This window comes from Seriola dumerili, unplaced genomic scaffold, assembly GCF_002260705.1.
Source record: "Seriola dumerili isolate Sdu_G_001 unplaced genomic scaffold, Sdu_1.0 BDQW01002698.1, whole genome shotgun sequence".
NCBI classification, from domain to species: Eukaryota; Metazoa; Chordata; class Actinopteri; order Carangiformes; family Carangidae; genus Seriola; species Seriola dumerili.
Window position 1 is genome coordinate 158,923 of NW_019176953.1, and position 22,126 is coordinate 181,048.

At 40.3% G+C, this 22,126-nt stretch overlaps 2 protein-coding genes across 4 annotated transcripts in view; both read left to right on the forward strand.

Moving 5' to 3' along the window:
- The first annotated feature begins 3,320 nt into the window (after nt 1-3,320).
- On the forward strand, nt 3,321-12,064 carry etf1 (eukaryotic translation termination factor 1). 3 transcript variants are annotated; one of them, XM_022769324.1, is made up of 11 exons: nt 3,321-3,440; nt 3,834-3,944; nt 5,339-5,514; nt 6,355-6,494; nt 6,632-6,770; nt 6,940-7,130; nt 9,258-9,387; nt 9,506-9,679; nt 9,779-9,843; nt 9,937-10,084; nt 11,335-12,064. In XM_022769324.1, the coding sequence occupies exons 2-11, from the start codon at nt 3,859-3,861 to the stop codon at nt 11,415-11,417; spliced, it is 1,332 nt and encodes a 443-aa protein (XP_022625045.1). In that variant the 5' UTR covers nt 3,321-3,440; nt 3,834-3,858; the 3' UTR covers nt 11,418-12,064. The 3 variants fall into 3 exon arrangements, with proteins under 3 accessions (XP_022625045.1, XP_022625048.1, XP_022625047.1); XM_022769327.1 differs by having other exon boundaries at nt 3,321-3,436; XM_022769326.1 differs by lacking the exon at nt 3,321-3,440 and adding an exon at nt 3,631-3,711.
- A 1,577-nt stretch (nt 12,065-13,641) lies between these two features.
- fbxw11 (F-box and WD repeat domain containing 11) overlaps nt 13,642-22,126 on the forward strand; it is a 15,138-nt gene continuing 6,653 nt past the window's right edge. Inside the window, exons 1-6 of the mRNA XM_022769329.1 lie at nt 13,642-13,734; nt 18,208-18,276; nt 19,302-19,521; nt 19,997-20,183; nt 20,461-20,551; nt 21,220-21,357. Coding sequence (XP_022625050.1) covers nt 13,696-13,734; nt 18,208-18,276; nt 19,302-19,521; nt 19,997-20,183; nt 20,461-20,551; nt 21,220-21,357 — 744 coding nt within the window. The 5' untranslated portion in view covers nt 13,642-13,695. The remainder of the gene's footprint in view (nt 13,735-18,207; nt 18,277-19,301; nt 19,522-19,996; nt 20,184-20,460; nt 20,552-21,219; nt 21,358-22,126) is intronic.

The window sequence follows — 22,126 nt, forward strand, 5'->3', positions numbered from 1 at the left end:
GTACACCACCCACACAATATTTCTGCCTTACTCATGGCCTTGTCACTATGGCACGTACTCTTCATCACTCCTCTTATGACATCATTACCAGCAAATCGAAGGTCGCTGTTGATACATTACAGAGCACAATGTGACATTCAGGAAAAGGCAGCAATATTGACATAACAGTTACATACAAGTGAATAATAATTGATTGAGTATCCAAGTCCAACACCTCACCCATCACACGCCATAGAACTGCGCTGTAAAGTTATACCTGTTGCAAAAATGATCAAATCAATTCACATTATTAAAGCCAAGTAGAGTGCATCTTGGACACTGTAATACTTTGAAGAGAATGCATCATTCTTTATAGACCTTTAGTTGCTTTGAAGAGCCATACAGAGATCTAATTTTGGTCTTAAAAGTGATGCACTATAAGTATAAGTGAGATTGAAGACATTGGGCTATACCATATAGATTTACACAGCAAGCCATAGTTTTCATTTACTATCTAATTTAGAGGTTATATTTTCGAGTGTGTTAATACTGTTAAGAAGTTCAAGTTATAGTTAATATTAAAGGACTTTGCAACTATACAAAAATACATTTCAAATCAAATGTTGTTTATTCAGGACCAAGGTATGAAACAGGACAAAATATCAGACAAAACACAAAAGAAACATAAACCTTAAACATCTGAGTGTCCAAAAACCACTTTCTCACAAATTAATTCCTCTCTTTTGTCTGATTTAGCTAAAGTCCCGGGTATGTTATAACCTGTCCACCATCTCTGCTCTTCTGAATGCTTGTGTGTGACAACCAGGTGAAATGAAGTACTGGCCAGGACACCTCCCATCCACGGCGCAGCAAGCACCATCCATTTCCAAGCGACAGATCATTACAGCTCTGATGGTCGACAGATGGTGATGAATTGGCACTGATACCGGTGCTGGACGATTTTGGAGGCAGTCAGTTGCAGAAACTGCTATATCACTTTTTCTCTGTGATGTAGCCATCCTGACAGTGCCAAATACTGACAAAAACAACACCCACCTCCTCCCACTCCCCTAGTTCACCAGAGATGGGTAATACCACAGGGATAATCCTTGGACTTGCTGCTTCATGCACAAGCAGATGTTTGTTCTGACAGAAACAATCACAATTCACTAAAGACAGTGACTAATATCCAGCATATGGCATCCTAATAAAGTCTAACAATTAGTGTGACAAATACACAACAAGACCTGACTTCTGAGTGTCCCATCAAGCAATACACAAAACAGAAGCACCAGGGATCTGATGCTCCTTCATCAGCTAATAAGAATAAGTGAGATACTGTAGAAATCATAAATTTTTTGACTAACCAATGCTGTCATCTAGTGGTCCAAATCTGTATAGGTCTTAGTATTCTTTCACTTCTCTGTGTAAAAGAAAAATGTTGGCTGCTTCTGTGTAGGAAATATGTCAGACTTAGTGTCCACATATTTTGTACATATATATTTACCATTTTGGTTCTGACTTAGGCCCTTACTGCCATATTCTTCTGGTGAATATACTCTGTAAATAAACCTTTAATATTTGAAACTGAAGCATTTCAGGGAAAGTGACACATCAGACCTGGAGTCCAATGTGTTCATTAAAAGTAAACATTGTGTGTTGGAGATCTTTAAAGCACATTTTAAACAGGTTTCCAGGTAGAAATGCAATATTTCATATATGCATAATGTTTAGATGGCTTGCACAATTTGTCTTTCCTGCTAGTGTACTCAAAACACATGCAACTGTTATCCATATTTGCTTTGTAAATTTTTCTAATAATAGAGGGTCCAAAGACAGGACTACAGCTACGATACAAAGGATATAGCATATATTTCCATCATATTAAAATAAATGTATCATTCACAGTGAACAGTAGCTTTTAGTTGCAAATATCTTTAATATGTAGTAAATGTACTCATAATGTTTCTCATCAGATATTTCACTGAATATGACTGGCCTCATCTACAGAAGGCTCAGCAGCTAATTGTTGTATTGCAATGACCTAAAACCTTTCAGAGCAACACTGTTCTTACACCGCACTCATGCTACAATTTTAGACTCACACACAGCTCATCCAATGTCTCACCCAATAATTTGAGTCTGTATCATCAGCCTCAGCACCAGAAGGTAACTGGATTACTGAGCTGCCTGGCTTAGGCTGAAAACATGCTGCAAGATTTTATTTTCTTCTACACCACCAGTCACATTAATTGGATGGCTGACCTTTCCCTGGTTTGAAATACAGTAGCCCACTCAGCAGTTTGGAAGCCACATGGTCCCAACACATATATAGGCTAAAAAAGATGGCTGAACTCTGCTGACTCGGACATACAGTACAAAGGAAAGCTCTCGTGTGTAACCTTCAAGACACCTGTTGCATCACAAATTGTCGGAGTTAGACTTGAATTACCGTGTAGAAATTTTGTTTTCTAATATGTCAGAAAAGCAGTCACTACAGTTTATCCACCTACCCTCAGTTTACCCACTTCTGGTCTTTGAAGGTTGAATGTTTCTCCCGTTGGACAGTGTCTAAACCCAGTGAGAGTTGGGGTCTTTTGTTTCTCAAAGCTAAAGTCATCAGACAGATTGTGCAAAGAGAAGCAAAACGTTTGAATATGGAGTAGATTGAAGAACAGTGAACCTATCAACAAGAGAGAGTGGTAAATTAGGCTATATTATGTGTGGTTCTGTAATTTTCTGAAAGGTAAATCAATAGCCATTACAGCCATAATGTCCTTGTGTGTAATTGGCCTCAAAATCACATTCAGAGCTAGAAATTGAATGTGTTCGAGGAAACGTGTGAACAAAAAAAAAAGGCTGACAGCAGCTAATCTGCGTAGTTCCGGTTGGAAAGAATAATTTATCTGACAAGCATGTTTTCAAAGTGGCCAGCAGATGTCACTCTTCACACTAAATATTTATGTAAACCTGTCATAAAATAAGTAATGACGATGTAATATGTATAGAACTACACTAAGAGGACATGATAATTTAGTCTTACATTTTTTAACTTAAAGTGCAAATGGTCACAGGATTAACAACAAATATGACTGTCTCAGTTTTGTGCAACCTACTAATTCAACTGAAGTGTTTGAATTAAATTTGACCAACTACAAATCCCACGATCCACAGTTAAGGACGCCCGCCCAGCTTCGATGATGCGTTTAGTTTCTTTCCGATCTTTGTTTAGATTGTCATGATTGACACAGCAACCAAATGATTTCATTGGTTTCTATGTGGTTTCCAGGAAGTGAACGCCACAGTTCTAACCACCTCCCACATGTGAGCCCCGTCGATAGCACCACGCGCAGCGTGTGGAGGAGAGAAACCGGTCGGGAAGGCAACGTCATTCCTCGGACCACCGACCAGACGTAGCGCAGCAGACCGAGAGCGGAGCGGAGCGGCGTTGTCCGAGGCAGGTACCGTACCGGTCCCATTTATTCAGATATATACTTAATGTTTGAAAAGCTGACCGTTGGTTTTCCAATTGGTTTCCACGGGAACGGGTGGAAAGTAGGTCGTATTAGATAAGAACAGGGTGGACGCTAGGGCCTGGCAGACTGTAGGCCTGTTATTCTCCGCGCACTGTACTGACAGAGACAGCCCGGGAAGGATCTTTCTCTCACGGTCAGTACAGCTGCCAGAGCTGGTCAGGTGCCTTAACGGACACCGTGCCACTAGTTTGGAGAGGTACCTAGTCCAGCTAGTTAGGACGAATATTCTGTCTGCCTAACAAGATTGTGAATATCGGTCAATCTGGTTCCTGACCGGTTTACCGCATGTTTTTTTCTTCTTTTTTCACGTCTTTTCAGGTGCTGAAGCGATTACAGCAGAAAGATGGCGGACGACCCCAGCGCGGCGGACAGGAACGTGGAGATATGGAAAATCAAGAAGCTGATCAAAAGTTTGGAAGCTGCCCGTGGGTAAGGGATCAGTTTGAGCTTTGTGTCGGTGTTGTAGCACGGCAGACTCTGCTAGGCTTTATGGCTTCGGTTGATGGTGTGAATGTGGACCGCTGCAACAGCTGGAGATCGGATAAGTGCGGCCGAATTTGGGAGTGGTTAGCTTAGCATAGATAACTTAGCTTACAGTAGCTTTTGCTGCTAGCTTGCTAATTGCTAAGCACTAACTGCTGTCGCATTTAGCTTATCTGGAGGTCGGAAACATTGTGTTAATTTGGAGGAATATGTGTTTTGGTTTGTCTGCGGTTATGTGTTATAGGTGACATTGTGGAGTGTGTTGCCTCAAGTTCTAATAAAGGGTATAAAGCTCGTAACTGTAGTGTTAGCTGCGTTGCTAACGAGACCCGCTAATAGACGTCATCTCTGGAGAGAGGCCGCCATGGTTATCTTTAACAAGAAAGCACGTTGATGAGAAAGGAAGGCCGGCTAGCTTACACTTGCACTTCCACATGCTCCGATAGAAGCATTTCACAAACCTCCAACGGCGTTTGCCAGGCCTTTGTACACGCAGATCATTAGAAAGAGCTACTTAATTCCCTCAAGAGTCCACTAAGTTAGCTACCTCATGGCAGCCGAGCTACTCAGTGATACATTAAAGCTTTGCCGGCTACATAATGGTCAGGTGAAAAGAAATCCAGATCAGTTGTTTGCCGGTAGGGCCATTGTGGCCTTGTTGAATTATCAAATACGGCATGTGAAATGTAATGTGGGTGTTGCTACACTGGCTTGAAGCTTGCTCTGCGACAGCTTGTCGTCTAGTGTTGCGCAGAATTTGCTGTCCTGTGCTCCACCGCCTGCCATGTCACACACAGTTGACCATTTGCCCTATATTCATCCAGCTGCTGCTACCTGCGCCTGTATGTGTGTGCGTGCAGTGTCAGTCTGCACTGGTATGCTTTGTCTTTTGACAGGTAGTGAATGGAGGACAACAGTGTAGAGCAGTGGCACTGAAACTCGGTCCTTGGCTTCAAGGGCAGAGATTGTATACTGTGTAACTGAAAGCTCACCCTGTTTGTCCCTCAACCTTTCAGACCTTGTCAAGGTGATATCTTGCAAGGGAAAGTTGTGTGTTTACAAAATGAGAGCGTAAGAGATGGTTATTTTGAAATTGATAAAATAAACAGGTCATCAAAGTTGCAGTTCAAATTAATAGAAGTTAATTATAGTTAGAGTGGATAACGCCTGTCAGGCCAGTATCATTTTGACATTGAGTTTAATTATGTTATTGTGTTCTGGTAAAGTAGCAATGTTTATAGTGTATTGGTAGATACTCCATCTCATAGCATCTTGTGTGTATGCATGCATAAATGTTTATAGTGTAAACATAAATTAAATCATCTCTCTCTCTCCTATAGTAATGGCACCAGTATGATCTCACTGATCATCCCTCCCAAGGACCAGATATCCAGAGTGGCCAAAATGTTGGCTGATGAGTTTGGCACTGCTTCCAACATCAAGAGCCGAGTCAACAGGCTCTCTGTACTCGGGGCCATCACCTCTGTACAGCAAAGACTAAAACTCTACAACAAGGGTATGTGTTACAATGAAAACATAAATAAAACAGGGGTTTTCAGGGGTAGGTGGACAGAATTGATTGGTTGATTGATCATGGTGTCTTTACATAAAGATTATCCTCATATTTCCAATGATGGCCAGATTGAAAGTCAGATCTAGTGGTTAATTGACATATAATAAAATATAAAGACATAATTTCAGTGGCTGAGGCAAAAGCTGTCAAATAATCATCTGTGATAGACATTGTCATCTGATTTTTGTGCTTGTGTACACTTAAGTCCAGATTTCTAAACATGAGCAGGTTTTCATATACATTAGGTCTAAATTGATCTAGAAATCATGTAAATATAATTGTCCAGCATCTCTCTCAGCATGCACATATTTACATCTTAACATTAGCCCATGGTAAGGGCATTAATAGACTGGACATAACCATTCATGACAGTGCTCTTCCTCCATATCAAACATGCTTCGAACCAGCTAGTAAAGGAGATTAAACTGGCACCTGATGTGGTAGTTAATAGCACTGAATTACAAAGTAGGTGGCTGTAACGTTTGAAGGAAGGGTGTGTATTACCCATTGATACAGTGTCGGTGCATACATCGTAATAGAAAAACACAACAGCGGAAACGTTGGGTATTTTGTCACAGATTACTGTGGCCTTTTTAGAGCTAACATACACAATAGCATACTTCATCCTCAGAAAGCTTGATGATGCTGTGCGGCGTCTCTCTACAACTCCATTGCACTGTGTGGCACCTCTGGCTTCTCCCTCAGAAACTGTACATTTTGTGTCTCTTTGTACAAAAACTTAGTATTTGTCTAATCTAGCCTCTGACTTTTCTCTCTTACCAGTGCCACCAAATGGTTTGGTCGTGTACTGTGGCACCATTGTGACAGAGGAAGGCAAGGAGAAAAAAGTCAATATCGACTTTGAGCCTTTTAAGCCAATCAACACTTCCCTGTACCTCTGCGACAATAAGTTCCACACCGAGGTGAGAGCTTTTTAATGCTTTCTGTTGGTTATTTTTCTTGTAGAGAAGATTCTTGGGATGTAAACATCTCTTTTGGTGTCTTGCATGCTTTCTGTCACGTTTTCATCATCCATTTTTCCCTCACTCTCCTAACACAGGCATTGACAGCCCTGCTTTCTGACGACAGTAAGTTTGGCTTTATTGTGATTGACGGTAGTGGGGCACTGTTTGGCACACTGCAGGGCAACACCAGAGAGGTGCTGCACAAGTTCACTGTGGACCTACCCAAGAAGCACGGTACTGACCCACAATACTCACACGACTCTGAATTTTTAATATTTTCAGCTACACATCAGGGATTATTAGAGAATTTATATATACTACTCAGTATTTGTCTGTGGCTTTTAGTTTTGTCCTTAAAGAAGCATTCTAAAGACACCGTGTCTTATCTTTATCTTTCCTCCAGGCAGAGGAGGGCAGTCTGCTCTGCGTTTTGCTCGTCTGAGAATGGAGAAGAGGCACAACTATGTGAGAAAAGTGGCTGAGACGGCTGTCCAGCTCTTTGTGTCCAACGACAAAGTCAATGTGGCAGGAATGGTCTTGGCTGGTTCTGCCGACTTCAAGACCGAGCTCAGCCAGTCTGACATGTTCGACCCAGTAAGTCTGTGTCTGTGTATTTTCTGATTAAAAAGCAGCATCAAAAGTATTTATTATGCAATATATCAACAAATAATAAACGTGAATGATTGGCTTTCCAAACGATTTAGAAACTACTTAGAAAATTAGAATCTCAGATTAGTTTTATACACGAACAATACTTCTGCGTAAAAGAGATTCAGAAAATGACTGACTTCTTCCATCTTTGGAAAGCAACAAATCCACAACATATACAAACAGACAAGATAAATGCAAAATTAAATCAATATGTGTAGTCAAGACAACTCAATTGTCTTTATATCCTTAATATTGTGATTTAGAAAAACAAATATCTCTGTTGTACAGTAATAATAAAAACATAAAGGCATTTATAAAAATATCATGTACTGGTCATAAGATGTGATCTGATCACTGACAAACACAGTATTCCTAAACAGACGTCACACAAACAATTATAATCTTTTGTGCTTTTATTGAACACAGCCATTAAGCATTCACAGTGCTGGTGGAAAGGGTAAGTGAACCCTTTAATAACTGGTCAAGCATCCTTTGGCACCAGTTATTTTCTTTGGATGTCTGGCGCGAGCGGCCCTCCACAGGTCATTCCACAGTATCTCTACTGGATTAAGGTCTGCGCTCTGAATCCAACAGGTGGATTTTCTTTGTTTGAAGTCATTCTGTAGATTTACTTTGATGTTCACGGCCTTTGTCCTGCTGCATCACCCAACTTCTACTGAGCTTCAACAGGTGGACAGCCACCCTGATATTATCCTCCAAGATACTTTGATAAACTTGGGAATTCATTTTCCCCCGATGATGTCGAGCTGTCCAGGCTCGGAGGCAGTAAATCATCCCTAAATCATGATGCTCCCTCCACTGTACATCACCATTGGGATGATGTTTTCATGTTGGAATGCAGTGCACTTTTTACACCACACATAGTGCTGCATGTTCTTACCCCTAACAATTCAGTCTTGGTTTCATCATTCCATAAAACATTTTCCCATTAGTGTTGTGGAGTGTCAAGCTGCTCAATGGCAAAATTCAGGGGCTCAGCAATGCTTTTTTTTTTTTAAACATGCACCATGATTTGCATGGTAGACTTGTGAACAGAGATGTTAACCAGCTCCAATGATTATTTTAAGCCTTTGGCTGTTACTATGTGCTTCATTTTTACCTCACTGATCATCCTGAATTCAGCTGGACGTCCGATGCTAGGGAGAGTAGTCATAGAGCTAACTCTATAGACAGTTTGTCTAACTGTAGACTGATGAATATCTAAACTCTGAAATGAATTTGTAACCCTTTCAGCTTTGTGTTCATCAACCATTCTTGATCATAGATATTCTGAGATCTCTTTTTTGCATGGCGTGGTTCACATCAACAGATATTTCTTGAATAGCAAAATCAACATTTTTGAGTGTTTTTTCAAAGTCAAAGTAGCTCTAACACACAGACCTCAATCTTGTTTCATTGATTGGACTCCAGATTTGATCACTCCTGATTCCAGTTAGCTTTTGTTGATGTCACTAGCCAAGAGGTTCATATACTTTTCCCAGCCTACACTGTGAATTTTTGAAGGATGTGTTCAATAGAACAATACAACAATTTGTCTTCCAAAGGGTTCACTTACTTTTTCTTGACACTGTATAGTGGGGTTAACTGGGCGTTTCTCACGACTGAGGCAAATAATTCCAGGTGCTAATAGGCCTTTTAAATTCAAAACCTATTATTTATACTGTGTACAGCCATTCCATAATGGAGAATACCCACCTCAACCATCTCAAACATTAGTAATTGAGGTGTAATGCACATTCATTATTAAGCAATACACTTAATGTGAAGTATATAGTATATTGGTTAAAGGACAGAACAACATGAGCAACAAAAAACATGTTTGAAAATGATCTGCATATCTCAGACTTCATTTGGGGCTTAGGTCAGCAGTTCTTGGGGTGCACTAACACCTGAGCAATGATTTAGAATCTCAAGCTGCTTAATAAAAGGGCTAAAGTTAAATTACTATTTATATTAAGGATGCCTCTGATTATAATGCTTTGTGCTTATCTGTGGATATCTCTCTGTAATAGTTATAGTGTATAACTTGCGTGCATTTGTTTTCTACAGAGGTTACAGGCCAAGGTTCTGAAGCTAGTGGACATCTCCTATGGAGGAGAGAATGGCTTCAACCAGGCTATTGAGCTCTCAGCAGAGGTTCTCTCTAATGTCAAGTTCATCCAGGAGAAGAAGCTCATAGGTAAGTCATCCTGCTGACTTACTGGAACAACAGTTTACAGGTGCCACCAGTTTGAGCTAAAGAAGAACAGAGTTATTGTTGTGTTTGAGATTTTCCTAATAGTTGTCTCTCTCTGCAGGGCGGTACTTTGATGAGATCAGTCAGGACACGGGGAAGTACTGTTTTGGTGTGGAGGACACACTCAAAGCCCTGGAGATGGGAGCGGTGGAGATCCTCATAGTCTACGAGAACTTAGACACTATGCGTTATATTCTACGTGTGCATGGGGCAGAGAGCAACGGAGCAGAGAACGGTACACAAACCACATATGCCACACCTATTATTGCTGAGAAACTTGGTAATAAGTATTATGGCGATGCTATAATCTTCATGTTCCTGCTTTGATATTCAGATGAGAAGACTTTGTACTTAACGCCAGAGCAAGAGAAAGACAAGTCTCACTTCACAGACAAGGAGGTAAGCCCCGCAAGGAAAGGACTGATCCATGTGATTTAGGTTAGACCAATTACTCATCATGCCAAGTGTTTCTGACTCTGTTTATTTCTCTAGACGGGGCAGGAACATGAGCTGATCGAGAGCATGCCGCTGCTGGAGTGGTTTGCTAACAACTACAAGAAATTTGGAGCCACGCTGGAGATAGTCACAGACAAGAGCCAGGAAGGGTCCCAGTTCGTCAAGGGCTTTGGAGGCATCGGGGGTGAGCACACAGTTGTTTATAATAGAGTTTATGTCCCTGGGATTGCACATTTGTACAACATCAAGTAAGGAAGAAGGGAGGATATCTGTAGCTCAGTGGTTATTTCATTCAGTTAGTTTGTTCTGTGGCTTAGTTAGGGAGGCTAGAACCTGACCTCTCCAGTTGGAAAGCAGTACAACTAACTGTCTCCTCATGTATTTTCTGTGCTGAAGTAGGTATGTGCAAAATATGATGGGTACCTTTTTAAAATGCTTTTGGTTTTCCTTCACCACCTCTTTTCTTTTTTAAACTTGAATAGTGTAGGAAACAAAATAAGCATCACAATTATTAGCCACAAAAGCTTTGTTACAAGAAAAAATAGCTACAAATCACAGTCAATCTGATCTACCCAAACTAATTTTATGGACATCAGCAATAATTTAGATATTGATAGCCATGGCTATATGATTGCATGAATGTCACATGCTAGTAATAATCATTGGCTTAAGCCTGTGAACTGAACTGCACCATAACCTATACATAGAGGTTGCTTCTTCAGTTTGGTTGGGGGGGGTTACAGAAATAGGCATAGTGGAGGCAAATTACAAGCACAAGTAATTCCCTGTGATCAATAAGTAAGTAATAAGTTTCACATTAGCCCTTCTTTACCAAGTGATTGAATGTGCTTTCAAGCATAATTTGCATATCCTTAAGAGTGTTACTCATCATGCCACAACTGTGAACATCAGTTCCATAATAAGTCACAATATTCAAAATATATTTAACATGGTTTCCTGCTACAGGTAAGGCCTTTTTGATATTGATGTGTTGTTGTGACAGACATTAGTATTATAGAGTCCTTTGTATTCTTGCAGTTATGATACACAACTAATAGCAGGACAAATGAGCGTCTAAAATGTTGAGCTGATGATGACAAATCAATTGAGTTCAATTGCGGTATTTATATATAAGAGAGAAACAAATACTAAAGAAAAGAAGGAAAGACATTCAAACAGTTATTACATTTCCTTCTCTTTGTAAAGGCAAATACAATATTCTTGGTTTCATAATTCACTAAGTAGCACTTAAAAAAGAGGATTTCAGGAATTCATGCTTTTTAGATACTAATACACCCACCCCCATAGCTAATGAGGATTAGCTTATCCTAATACAAATTCTTTCTTTAATGCTTCCATGACCTAACCTAACATGACATAAGCTGGCTAGCCATCATATTACCCTTGTTAATCTATCATCTATGTGTTCTTCAGGTATCCTTCGGTACAGGGTGGATTTCCAGGGCATGGAGTACCAAGGAGAGGACGATGAGTTCTTTGATTTGGATGACTACTAGGTAGTCGGGGACTGATATTGGGAGAAAAAAGAAAAGCAAAGGAATGAATGAAGAAATAAGGAAAGAAAAATGCCACCTCTCTTGCAGCAAGTGAGAGGTGCAATCGTGTTGACCATATATATGACAGACACACCTTCCAATTTACCTGTTGCATACACAAACTTGCACATACATTTCATCTGTACACACGACATAATACATCACACAGGCTGAAGAGGAGTGAGATTTTCTTTCATCCAGAGAGGGAGAAAGCCCTTCCTGAATAAATCCCTGCCTTAGAGTGCTGGTTCCTTCCCCTAGTTGGATTGGACTCGACTCATTTTGTTCTTTTTTTTCCTCCTCCCCTCCATTTTGAATGAACACAACAGCAAGTTCCCAGATTCCTCGTTGCCCCTAACCCGGTCTGAAGATGAACTTTGGACTCACTCCTCACATATAGAAAATATATTTTCCTTTCTTGCCTCATCATGTCCCTACCCTCTCTCTCTTCGCCCCTCTATGCTTTCTCTCTCTTATTTTTTTTTTTGCATTTCATTTTTTTACTGGTAACTGCTGCTGTTGTATTTTATGAGAGTGGGGGATTTTTTTTACCTGGGTTTCTGTAGAGAAAGGGGGACAAAGTATTAAATTTGAACTGCTGAAAACCATTGCTACCTCCTCATCTGCTGTGGTCTCAATCCTGTGCTGTGTCTGTCTTTTCCTGGAAAGCTGGACCTTTTCTCTGCTTTCCTGACATCAAAAGAATATGTTGTGATAGTCTTGTGTGAGTGATGGGTATGTGTGACTGCATTTAGGAGATTCACTTGTCTATTTGGATGAAGTTCACCACCTCATGTTGAAAGTGAAGTAATTTTAAATTGAAGACAGCAATAATATAGCTCTTGGATAAATGTATTCATTAATGTCCCCCTTGATATGAGATAATGTGTTTAGATGAAATTGAATTCTCTCACCATTGAAGTATTTGAATCCCAATTACCAGATTCCACCTATGACATTTGAGTGCATTTGTAAATTAATCTGTAATGGCTTCATGTAATCAGAAATCAATTTTATAATCTAAATTTGTTAATGCATTCCTGTGGATATAGTTTTAAATGTAATACCTTGGTCATCTAGAAAATGAGATTTGGCATTTGCCATTTGCTTACCTCTGTCACTGAAATAAGATAAGGGCAAATTATCATTCATAAAGATTTGTGAAGACAGGACTAGCCAAGGAGCTGTTACATGCATGTTACATACTTTTTTTTTCAAATAATTGATTCACAGGAAAAGCTAAGGAAGTAAAACTGCAATTAGGAGTTTGACTTTGAAATCTTTCATTACTGGGTGTAGTGAAACAAAACATGCACATTAAAGCATTAAAACATTTCCATTTTACATTACAATTCTGCAACTTTGGGATGTGAGTAATTCAAACATGGTCAATTAACTGGAAACCATATTTCTTTCATGCATGTGGGATTCATTTAAAAGCCATCAACAAAGGTTAACTAAGGTAAATGGTGACAGTAGCATTCTTGTCTGGATAACTTTGCCTACTAAAGTCTGGAACAGGTCATCTGTCATCAGTCCATGCTCAGGCAGTTCCAGGTTTTACTTTGCAAAGTTGTGTAGTTACTTCTGTGACTAACTTTTGCAAGAGGTTTAACAACTGTCACCTTTGATTATCCCTCTTATTCATTGCATTAATTTTAACCATGGATGTATGGCTTTACTAAAATATGCAGCTGGATGGAAATGTACTGACACCTAAACCTGTTCTCAAAAATTGTATTTGAACATATCTCAAATCTATAGAAATACTGAACCTTGAATCCTTGCCTCACAACTCATGCTACTGTTTTATGGAGCTGAATTTAAATAACCATTTCCTTTGATCACACATGACATTAAAAGAGCCAACATCCTGCAGCATCTCATAGCAAAGCTATGCGGATGATTGATTTTGCCTTAGTGTATTCCTCTTCAGGATAGCAACAGCATCTTCATCCATTTGCCCTATTGTTTGGGGGAGTCACCGGGGAAGCCTTGGTAGCACGGTAAGCCAATCAATAAAAAGCAAAGCAATGAAACCACCCCCCCTTTTGACAAAATCCGTCCAATTAGCGCGTCTTTTTCATAGCATGGGCGTTCCCATCCCCCACCCACCCTTTGACACTGCCCTACCGGAGCTGTGTGGTTGAGCGAAGTGAATGACGTCTCTGCATTTGCGGGCCGCCGACGCAGGGCTGGGTTTCCATTTTCAGAGCGAGTTTCGGGGGGGATCGTCAACATGGAGCCGGAGATGGAGGACAAAACGTTGGAACTGATGGTAAGAATCGTTTCGATATGGCATCCTGAACACCCGAAGGTTTCAGTATCAGTCTTATATTAGGGAAAGCGCCGAGCCTCGGTTCGACGGTAGGAACTGGCTGAGGCGGCTTGTCGGGAGAGGTGGAGGAGAAAGGAGAGGGGGGGGGACCAGAAACCAGAGGGAGGGCCTGAAATTATCGATACATTTTGCTAAGAATGCTACGCATACTGGTCGGATTGGTAAACAAGACCTGGACATTAACATCTGATAAATGTAAAACATATGTTCTTTTGGGTTAAATTGGTAATGAACGGGGAAATTAGAAGGTTGATGTACAGTCGTCGGCCGAAGACAGCCGAGGGTTCTCGGGGTAGCGTTCACTGCGGTGACGCTGCGCCACTTTAACTGGGCCCAGTCTGATACTTAGCCATCCAGCTAACACTGGCTAGAAGGCGATGAACCACGTAAATTTAAGGGTATGTTATATTATCTAGTTTATGGTAAGACAGCTTAGATTGTAATAGATGTGTGGAGCAGTCAGATAGTTTCCACAGCACAACGGATTGTAGCTTAAATCGTAGTAGTGCGGTGCTTGTCTGTTTATATTTTTAAAGTGCGTAGAAGGAAGTGTATTGCTTTTTCATTCACATAAACGAGGTAGCAATTAGCTTAATAGCTAGGATGCTAAAAATGCTAGGTATACATGACAGCCATTTCCATACCAAAACAGTCAATTGTTCAGGGCGATAGAAGATCTTTCGGTAACTAGAAACATGAACTATCACTATGGCATCGCTTTCCTCTGTATACGGCCAGATTTGGTCAACAAGTAACATAGGTTTCTTGTGAAATGATTAGCTACCGTGAAATGCTAGCCAGCTAGGCTAACGTTAGCGTACTAATGGCTAACATTAACGTTACAGGGGTCAAAGTGGTCGTAAAGAAGACGTCAATTAAGCTAAGGCATAAATGTGTTTTGTCAATTAAATTTCACATCGATAGATTTAGTTTGGCAGGTATTCATACCCCATATATGATATACCGCACAGCCTTTAGTTTCTCAGCCAAACAAATCGTTGGTATTGTCATGCAGACCTAATACCAAGATATGCTGAGAAAATAATATCCTGGATAGATTAGTAGAATATATGGACCAGACATATCCTGAGGGACACAAACGTGCCTGAGTGAGTGGTTCGTGCCTATTTTTACTAAAGGGTCCTATTTGCAAGCACAACAGATGTTTATAGACCATGAATAGCGATCGCTGTGAGAAACTAAATTCCAGTATAGAGATAAATTACTAATGGAAACAGCCAGTAGATTACACTCTCGCCAGACTTTAAAGTGTTTAAGAGCTCATCAGATTTAAACAGCAATTAACAGAAAAATAAATAAAATATAAGACATGCGCTGGTTTCCAGATATTTCATTGGTTGAGCATTAATTTGGTCTAAAAGTTGAAGTAGATAAATAATAATAATAATTAAAAAGTTTAAATAGCCAAATAATAAAAGAAATCAATGTTGAAAAAAAAAATCTAAGTGTTCAAATAGGATGAAGAGACATGCTGTGTGGCTAGCTCATGGATTCTGCACAACATCTCTATTTCCCTGCACTTAATCTGAGGAAATATTATACACAGGTGCAGGGTTTGAGAAAAATTTGAATTTTGTTTGGGTTGTGTCTGTGTATTTAATTTGATTTTTGATTTTCTTTTTTTTTCTTCTTTTTTTTTTGTCCCAGTGTTATTCACTAACCACTCATGAGAGTGGGGATGGCAGAACAGTGGGTGGGGTTTTCTGTCAAAACAAGAGTGACAATAATTGACAATTAATCCCATTGCCCCCCCCTCTCCTCTACCTATCCCCACCCAGTTCATGTCTAATAATGCTTCTGTGTGTATGTTTATCAGTCTGTATCTTGTGTGTGAAGGAGTGTGTGTTCCTGCGCTCACTGTGCCAATGTGTGTGTAGCTCTAATACTGGTTTTTCCCCTCACTATCCCCCACCTCCTCCCCTCTTCTTCTCTCCTCACCTTTGATGATTACACACCCACCTCCTCTCAATTTCAAACCAAACCTTATTTATGCATTATTTTTGTATTCTTACACTTTTCCACACACCACCTTTCCTGTTCCTCACCAACTCACCACTTCCATCCATCTGTCCATTCATTGATCCATCCATTCACTCCCCTCCTTTGGTTTCCTCCTCAACTTCCCTCATCAACCCCCCTCCTCTTTTCCTTTACTTCCCATCTCTGGTCTCTCGCTCTTCCCTTTCTCTCCTCCCTCACCCTGTCCACTTCGTTCTCCTCCTCCCTTCCTCCCTTCCTCTCTCTCTTTCACACAGTGCTCTGTGCCTCGCTCTCTCTGGCTGGGCTGCTCCTCGGTGGCTGAGAGTTTGTGTGCACTCAGGTGCCTGCAGAGCATCCCCTCCACCCGGGCTCACAACCAGGTTCTGCCTCTCTCCTCTTAATTCTGCTGCTCCTACTCCTCTCCCTTCCCTTCCTCCCTCGCCATCTCCTCACCCTTCACTTTTCTTCGCCCACTCCACACGACTCCTCATACCACCTTGGTGCGGACAGCACCCACTCACCCCTCCTCACCCTCCTACCTCCTCACCTTCCGTTGTCCTTTCCTCCCTGTTGGAAGCACACTGCTCTCAGGTTCTTCTCTGGTGCGCCCTCAATTTCGCTGTGTTTGGAACTGAATTTTTAGCTCTGAAAACTGTAATTCACTTCTTTATAATCATGTCAAATCACAGTTCTTGCATCTAAATCAGGCCTCAGAATGGATAAAAAGTCAAACAATGATTGTGCCCCATAATGTAAACTGGACACTTATACATTCAGATGAGTTTGAATAGTAGTCTACTTCCTAAGAACTTTGGTGTGAGTCGAGGAAGGATGCAGGGGTACCAGAGAATAACCCCACATTGAGGAGTAAAGTTTTCTCCCCTTCTACCTGGAGGTGTGAGGGCCGAGGTGGGGGGTCTTCCTTCAAGCTCTGAGAGGCTACATGCTTGCTTGCCTGCCTGCTTGGCCAAACCTGGTCTGTCTGTTTTTATTTCTCCTCCCTTCTCTTCTTCTGCTCTGCATGATCATCATCACCAACCAATCCGTTTTGGCTTCTTGTCCTGTCTGCTTTGGTCTTGGTACCTGACCGTTTGTTTGTTTGTTTGTGTGGTTGTGTGGTTGTTTTAATGGCAACCACTAATATTATCTGTTGGTTTTGCTCTCCACATGTAGCAGCATCACCCAGTTTGATGGACAACTGCAATGAGCACAACCTGGAGCAGCTGTTGCTCCATGCAGCTCTTGGTTTTACATATCTAGAATATCTAGATAACTCTGCAATCCTATTTTTAAGATAAGTCTCCGGTAGAGACCACCAATGGCATTTCTTGAGCCTCTGGAGAAACACTCTCAGATGTGCTATTACAATATATAGACAGGCAGGCCTGTATTCTAGCTTTTTTGCCAACATAGTCATTTTCAAAGACTGACCTTGGCTCAGATATGCAATATAATTGATTCTCTCTTAGGTAAAGACTTTGTGTGTCCCATTTCCTGAAATTAGTTTGAACATATCTGGTCAAAAGGAATATACATTGTTAGAAATAATCAACACATAGAAGTGAACCGGCAAACAATAATGATACTGATAATGATAATAATGATTAGGCCCTTTTTTGTTGTTTCACATGTAGTTATGCTCTGACACGGTCGTGCTGTTCCTGCTCATTTCTGGAAAGTTTGCAGTGTATGCCTTCATAGTTCATGGACATGCTAGTTTGATGAAAATGTTAACATGTTGTTTGAAGATGGCCTCCTAACATCAATAGTCCAGCGTATCCTGAGTCAGAACTGAAACTATTTGACAGCGAAGATGATAGCAGGTCTCTATGTTGTATGCATGAAATGATGTATGTAACAATATAGTATTGCTGCCTTACTGAGTATACATGCTATGTGATTTGTGCCATAAACCCGTAGTTAGAATGATTCAAGTTTCCCTAGCTTGCACTTGTAAAGGACTCAGATCATTGTAAGACTTAAGTCATGCTAGAAATGGATGGGATCTGGTTACTTCCCAGTTTTTTCTGTCCTCTGTATATGCTGTAAGACCAGTATCTGACTTGAGTTTCATTACAGTCATGCTTGAGCTTCTGCCAGTGACATACCCAAGATGCTGCAGTTTAATTTCCTGCCCAGACTACTTAGCCCACATCAGACAAGAAAGCAGATAGATTCCTTTTGTTGCAGTGCTCAGTTTTTTTCACTCCATATGTGTGTGTATGCACGGGTGTTTGTGCGTGCACGCCTCAGAAGTCATAATGGTTACCCTTCCTTGGCTGTGTTTGTGGCACTCTTGTGTCCAGCGCTATCCACACCGCTGCCCTGGCTCTCATAGTGCCTTTTAATACAGAAACAGAGAGACTAAAATACTAACCTGCACCTTTTCTTTGTTTTGTTCTTTTTCTACAGAACACATCAGGGATGGAGTCACAGAACCTTGTGGACGATTTGTCGCCAAAGAAGAACACAGTTCTCAAGGTGTGTGTGCGCATCCTTTTTTTCCCATTGCTGTGTGTATGTGTGGGTGAATCTTTTATTTATCCATGACCACAGCTTGCTGAAGAATTGAGATCTGCAGCTCACTTTACTTGAATTTACAGTGTTTTAAACATTACTGTATCTGCTATGCAGGAATAATCCATAATGTATGAACTGTTCACTTTTGGGTAAATCTCCCAAACAAGCAAACCTTCATGTTAAGGTTGATGATACAGAGTTTAAAACTTTCATGGGCTTAAAAATCATTGAAAATTTGAGAAAGTAGAATTTAAATAATATTGAATATGATTTATTTTGGACAACATACTGTAACACTAATTTTTTTTCATGGATATCTTGATCACTTCATGCCTCCATTCACATGAACACCACACACTGATGTTGACAAGTGTTGTTGACATGAACATTTATTTTGAAGCATTATTTTCTCCTGCTCCCACACACACAAGCCTCACCACTGCGGGCTTCTAGTGGTTTAACGAGCTTTAATTCATGGCAATGAAAATTGACTTGTAACTTAATCAATTCTGCAACAATAAGAGACTCCTCTTGATCCTGCACAGGGACCGTCATAAGGCCCAGCACAACAACCTTCTGTTTCGATCCCCATTTTAATCTGACACACTCACTTCAGTAATGGAAAAAATATTTGAGTGTTATTGTGTTAGTGCCACTGTCGTAACTAGATTTAAATTTAAATTGTATTTTTCAAGTCATTCCTAATCTAAGATTTACACCTTGTTTTGGCAGTAACTGTGAGTTGATGCGGCAGATTTCAAATTATTCACCAGTCTACAGGTGACCCCGCCATCCAATGTTTTTCTACATGCAAAAGTAACATTTTGGGCAACAAAATTTAGCATACAGCTCAAATGAGTGTCTATGTAATCCAGAGTAGAAGAGTGCCCCCACTTGAACAACTGTTTCATATAAATCTCTCAAGTTACTATTTAAAAAAAAAAAAAAAAGTCTAATAAATGTGCATGTGCCCCTGATCTATATAGCTTAGTAATGGTCCTGTTGTGGGGTCCCGCAAGCGTCCATCAGAGGGAAACTATGAGAAGGAGAAGGAACACTGCATCGCCCTGTTTGACCAGTGGTCGGAGGCCGACCAGGTGGAGTTTGTCGAGCGCCTGATCTCCCGTATGTGCCACTACCAGCACGGCCACATCAACTCCTACCTCAAACCCATGCTGCAGAGGGACTTCATCACTGCGCTGCCAGGTACAAGTACAGATGTAAATGCAACATTTAGCACAAACAACTCGACTGTATGAGCTCCTTCTTCAGTCTGACTTTTCAAAGTGTGACACATATAAGATTCATCACGGATTTCCCTTATTATTCACTTATAAAAGAGAAATTATTTGAAACTAATTATCTTTCAGATTTTATGTCTGCTTATTCAAAAGTGATGAAGTTGTTGTTTAGAATAAATGTGGCCCTTATCTAATGAACACAGCAGCATCAAAATGGATTTTACACCATAAATGGTGGTCTTAAAATTTTCACCTAGGTTTCTGTCTCAGATTCTTTTGGGATTTTTTATATTAGAAATAAATACCAATAAATTCACAGCTTATTTTTGAAAAAAAACAAAAACAAAATAATGAGCCGTAGGCAAAGAGAAACAGGTCAGATGAAATCCTATTAATTTTGCAGCAAACATTTACTCTGCTCCGTCTCTCCCTCTCTCTAGCCCAAGGCTTGGATCACATAGCGGAGAACATCCTGTCTTTCCTGGATGCACGCTCGCTGTGCTCGGCAGAGCTGGTGTGTAAGGAGTGGCAGAGGGTCATCTCTGAGGGTATGCTGTGGAAGAAGCTCATCGAACGCATGGTCCGCACTGACCCGCTCTGGAAAGGCCTGTCAGAGAGACACCAGTGGTGAGACTTAACACACACACACAGAGGTGGCTCTTCTATTACTGTATTCCATAAATATAAAAAATGGCTGACAATGGCAGAAACTCAGTGGATGCTGGTTAAGAGACTATTTGTTTCCAAAGTGCCTGTTAGTCTTGTCTTTGGAAAATTAAATTAGAATAAAGGCTGAGAAAGAGAAAGTAAGATTAGATTTTGTTGCTCTTGAGTGTCTATTTATAGGTGAAAAAAATTCCAGTGGACACAAAGCAGCCGTCACTCATATTTTTCTTCGCCCTAGGGAGAAATACCTGTTCAAGAACCGCACGTCAGAAGTCCCGCCCAACTCCTACTATCACTCCCTTTATCCCAAGATCATCCAAGACATAGAGGTAAGACACAGCAGCTAAATGGATTTTAGTATTAACTGAAAATGATAAAGAATATAAGATTTTAGTACTTTGCACAGCTTTCATTATTACACCATATTTTATGTTGAAATGCCACATTTTCATCTGTGGGGGCTGTAAGAAGTCTTTTAAGACAACAATAACTGAATGAAGTGATTGCTCTTGACTCATATTTGAGAGTGACATAACACACTTTTAGGTGTATACAGTATATGCATCACTGACCGTCACTTGCCCTTAAAAGGTTAATAGACTAACTTGACTGGAATATTACATTTAATTGTTTAATTTAAGTGTTCTAATATATTTAAAAGGTTTATTCACGCTTGTGTAGCAGCTTCTTTTTTTTTTTTTTTTTTTTTAGACAGAATGGTTTACAAAATGTTGCTTCATTCACACAGAAAATGTTGATAACAGCTAATTAATAAAGTTGAGTTAATAATCTTGGTGTTACATTCTCATTACATTGATCCCAAGACCATTTTCCACCTTGTTAGATCTCACATATTTCTGTCCCCTCTAATAACATTACATTACATGATATTTGACTCCATCTTATATTTGTTGAAATGCATCTTTTGTCTTGTCTTTAGATGTGTCCTGTGTTTGTGTTTGAATTTGTCTTTCTCATTAATCACTCTTCCCTCCAGACTATTGAGGCTAACTGGCGATGTGGCAGACACAACTTGCAGAGGATTCAGTGTCGCTCAGAAAATAGTAAAGGGGTTTACTGTCTCCAGTACGACGATGACAAGATCATCAGTGGCCTTAGGGACAATTCCATCAAGGTATGTGTGTTTTAAAGTTTAAAACATCTAGGACAGTTTATTGTTATCTTTTCCACTGCATGCTGCCACCCACTGGCCCATTTTCTAACCATTAAGATTCAATGTGGTGTGTAGAGTGGACATATTAGCAGATACTTTGATTTTCAATTTAATAAAAGATTGTTTGATTACGTAAAACATAATTTCTTTCTGATCTAATGTTAAGTCACTCCTGTCATCAGTATTCAAGTGGAGGGTATAAGAAGGAGCACTGCATTGACAGCTCCTGGAAACAAATACTTATTTCCTGGGATTGTAGCCGATAGCACCTGTTCTGTACGACAGTGAGCAGCAGGGTATGAAACTCATCAGGACCAGCTGATTTAGTGAATGGGAACAGTAGTACAAAATGCAAAGTATTGCCCCACCGTTTCGTCAATCTTTTTTAATGACTCAGTGTCTCAATCTCTCAGGAATGATTCGTTTGATCCATATTAGAGCCTGATTGACATTTTGGTTTGTGTCAAAAAATTTAGAGGTGAAATAAAAATGAAGCCAGTTTTAAAGTTTCACAACTTGTTGTTTCCTGCTGAACATTCTGTGGGCATGTATCAGTCTGCCCTACTGGTCCAAACCGACTTGTAGAAGTAATTAACATTGATCCCATTTGTGCATTTAAGCACCAGTAGTGGAGAGAGCCAAAAGTGTTGGCTGTGAGAAACACGTGTGTGTTTTTGTCTGTGTGTGTGTGTGTGTGTGTGTGTGTGTGTGTGTGTGTGTGTGTGTGTGT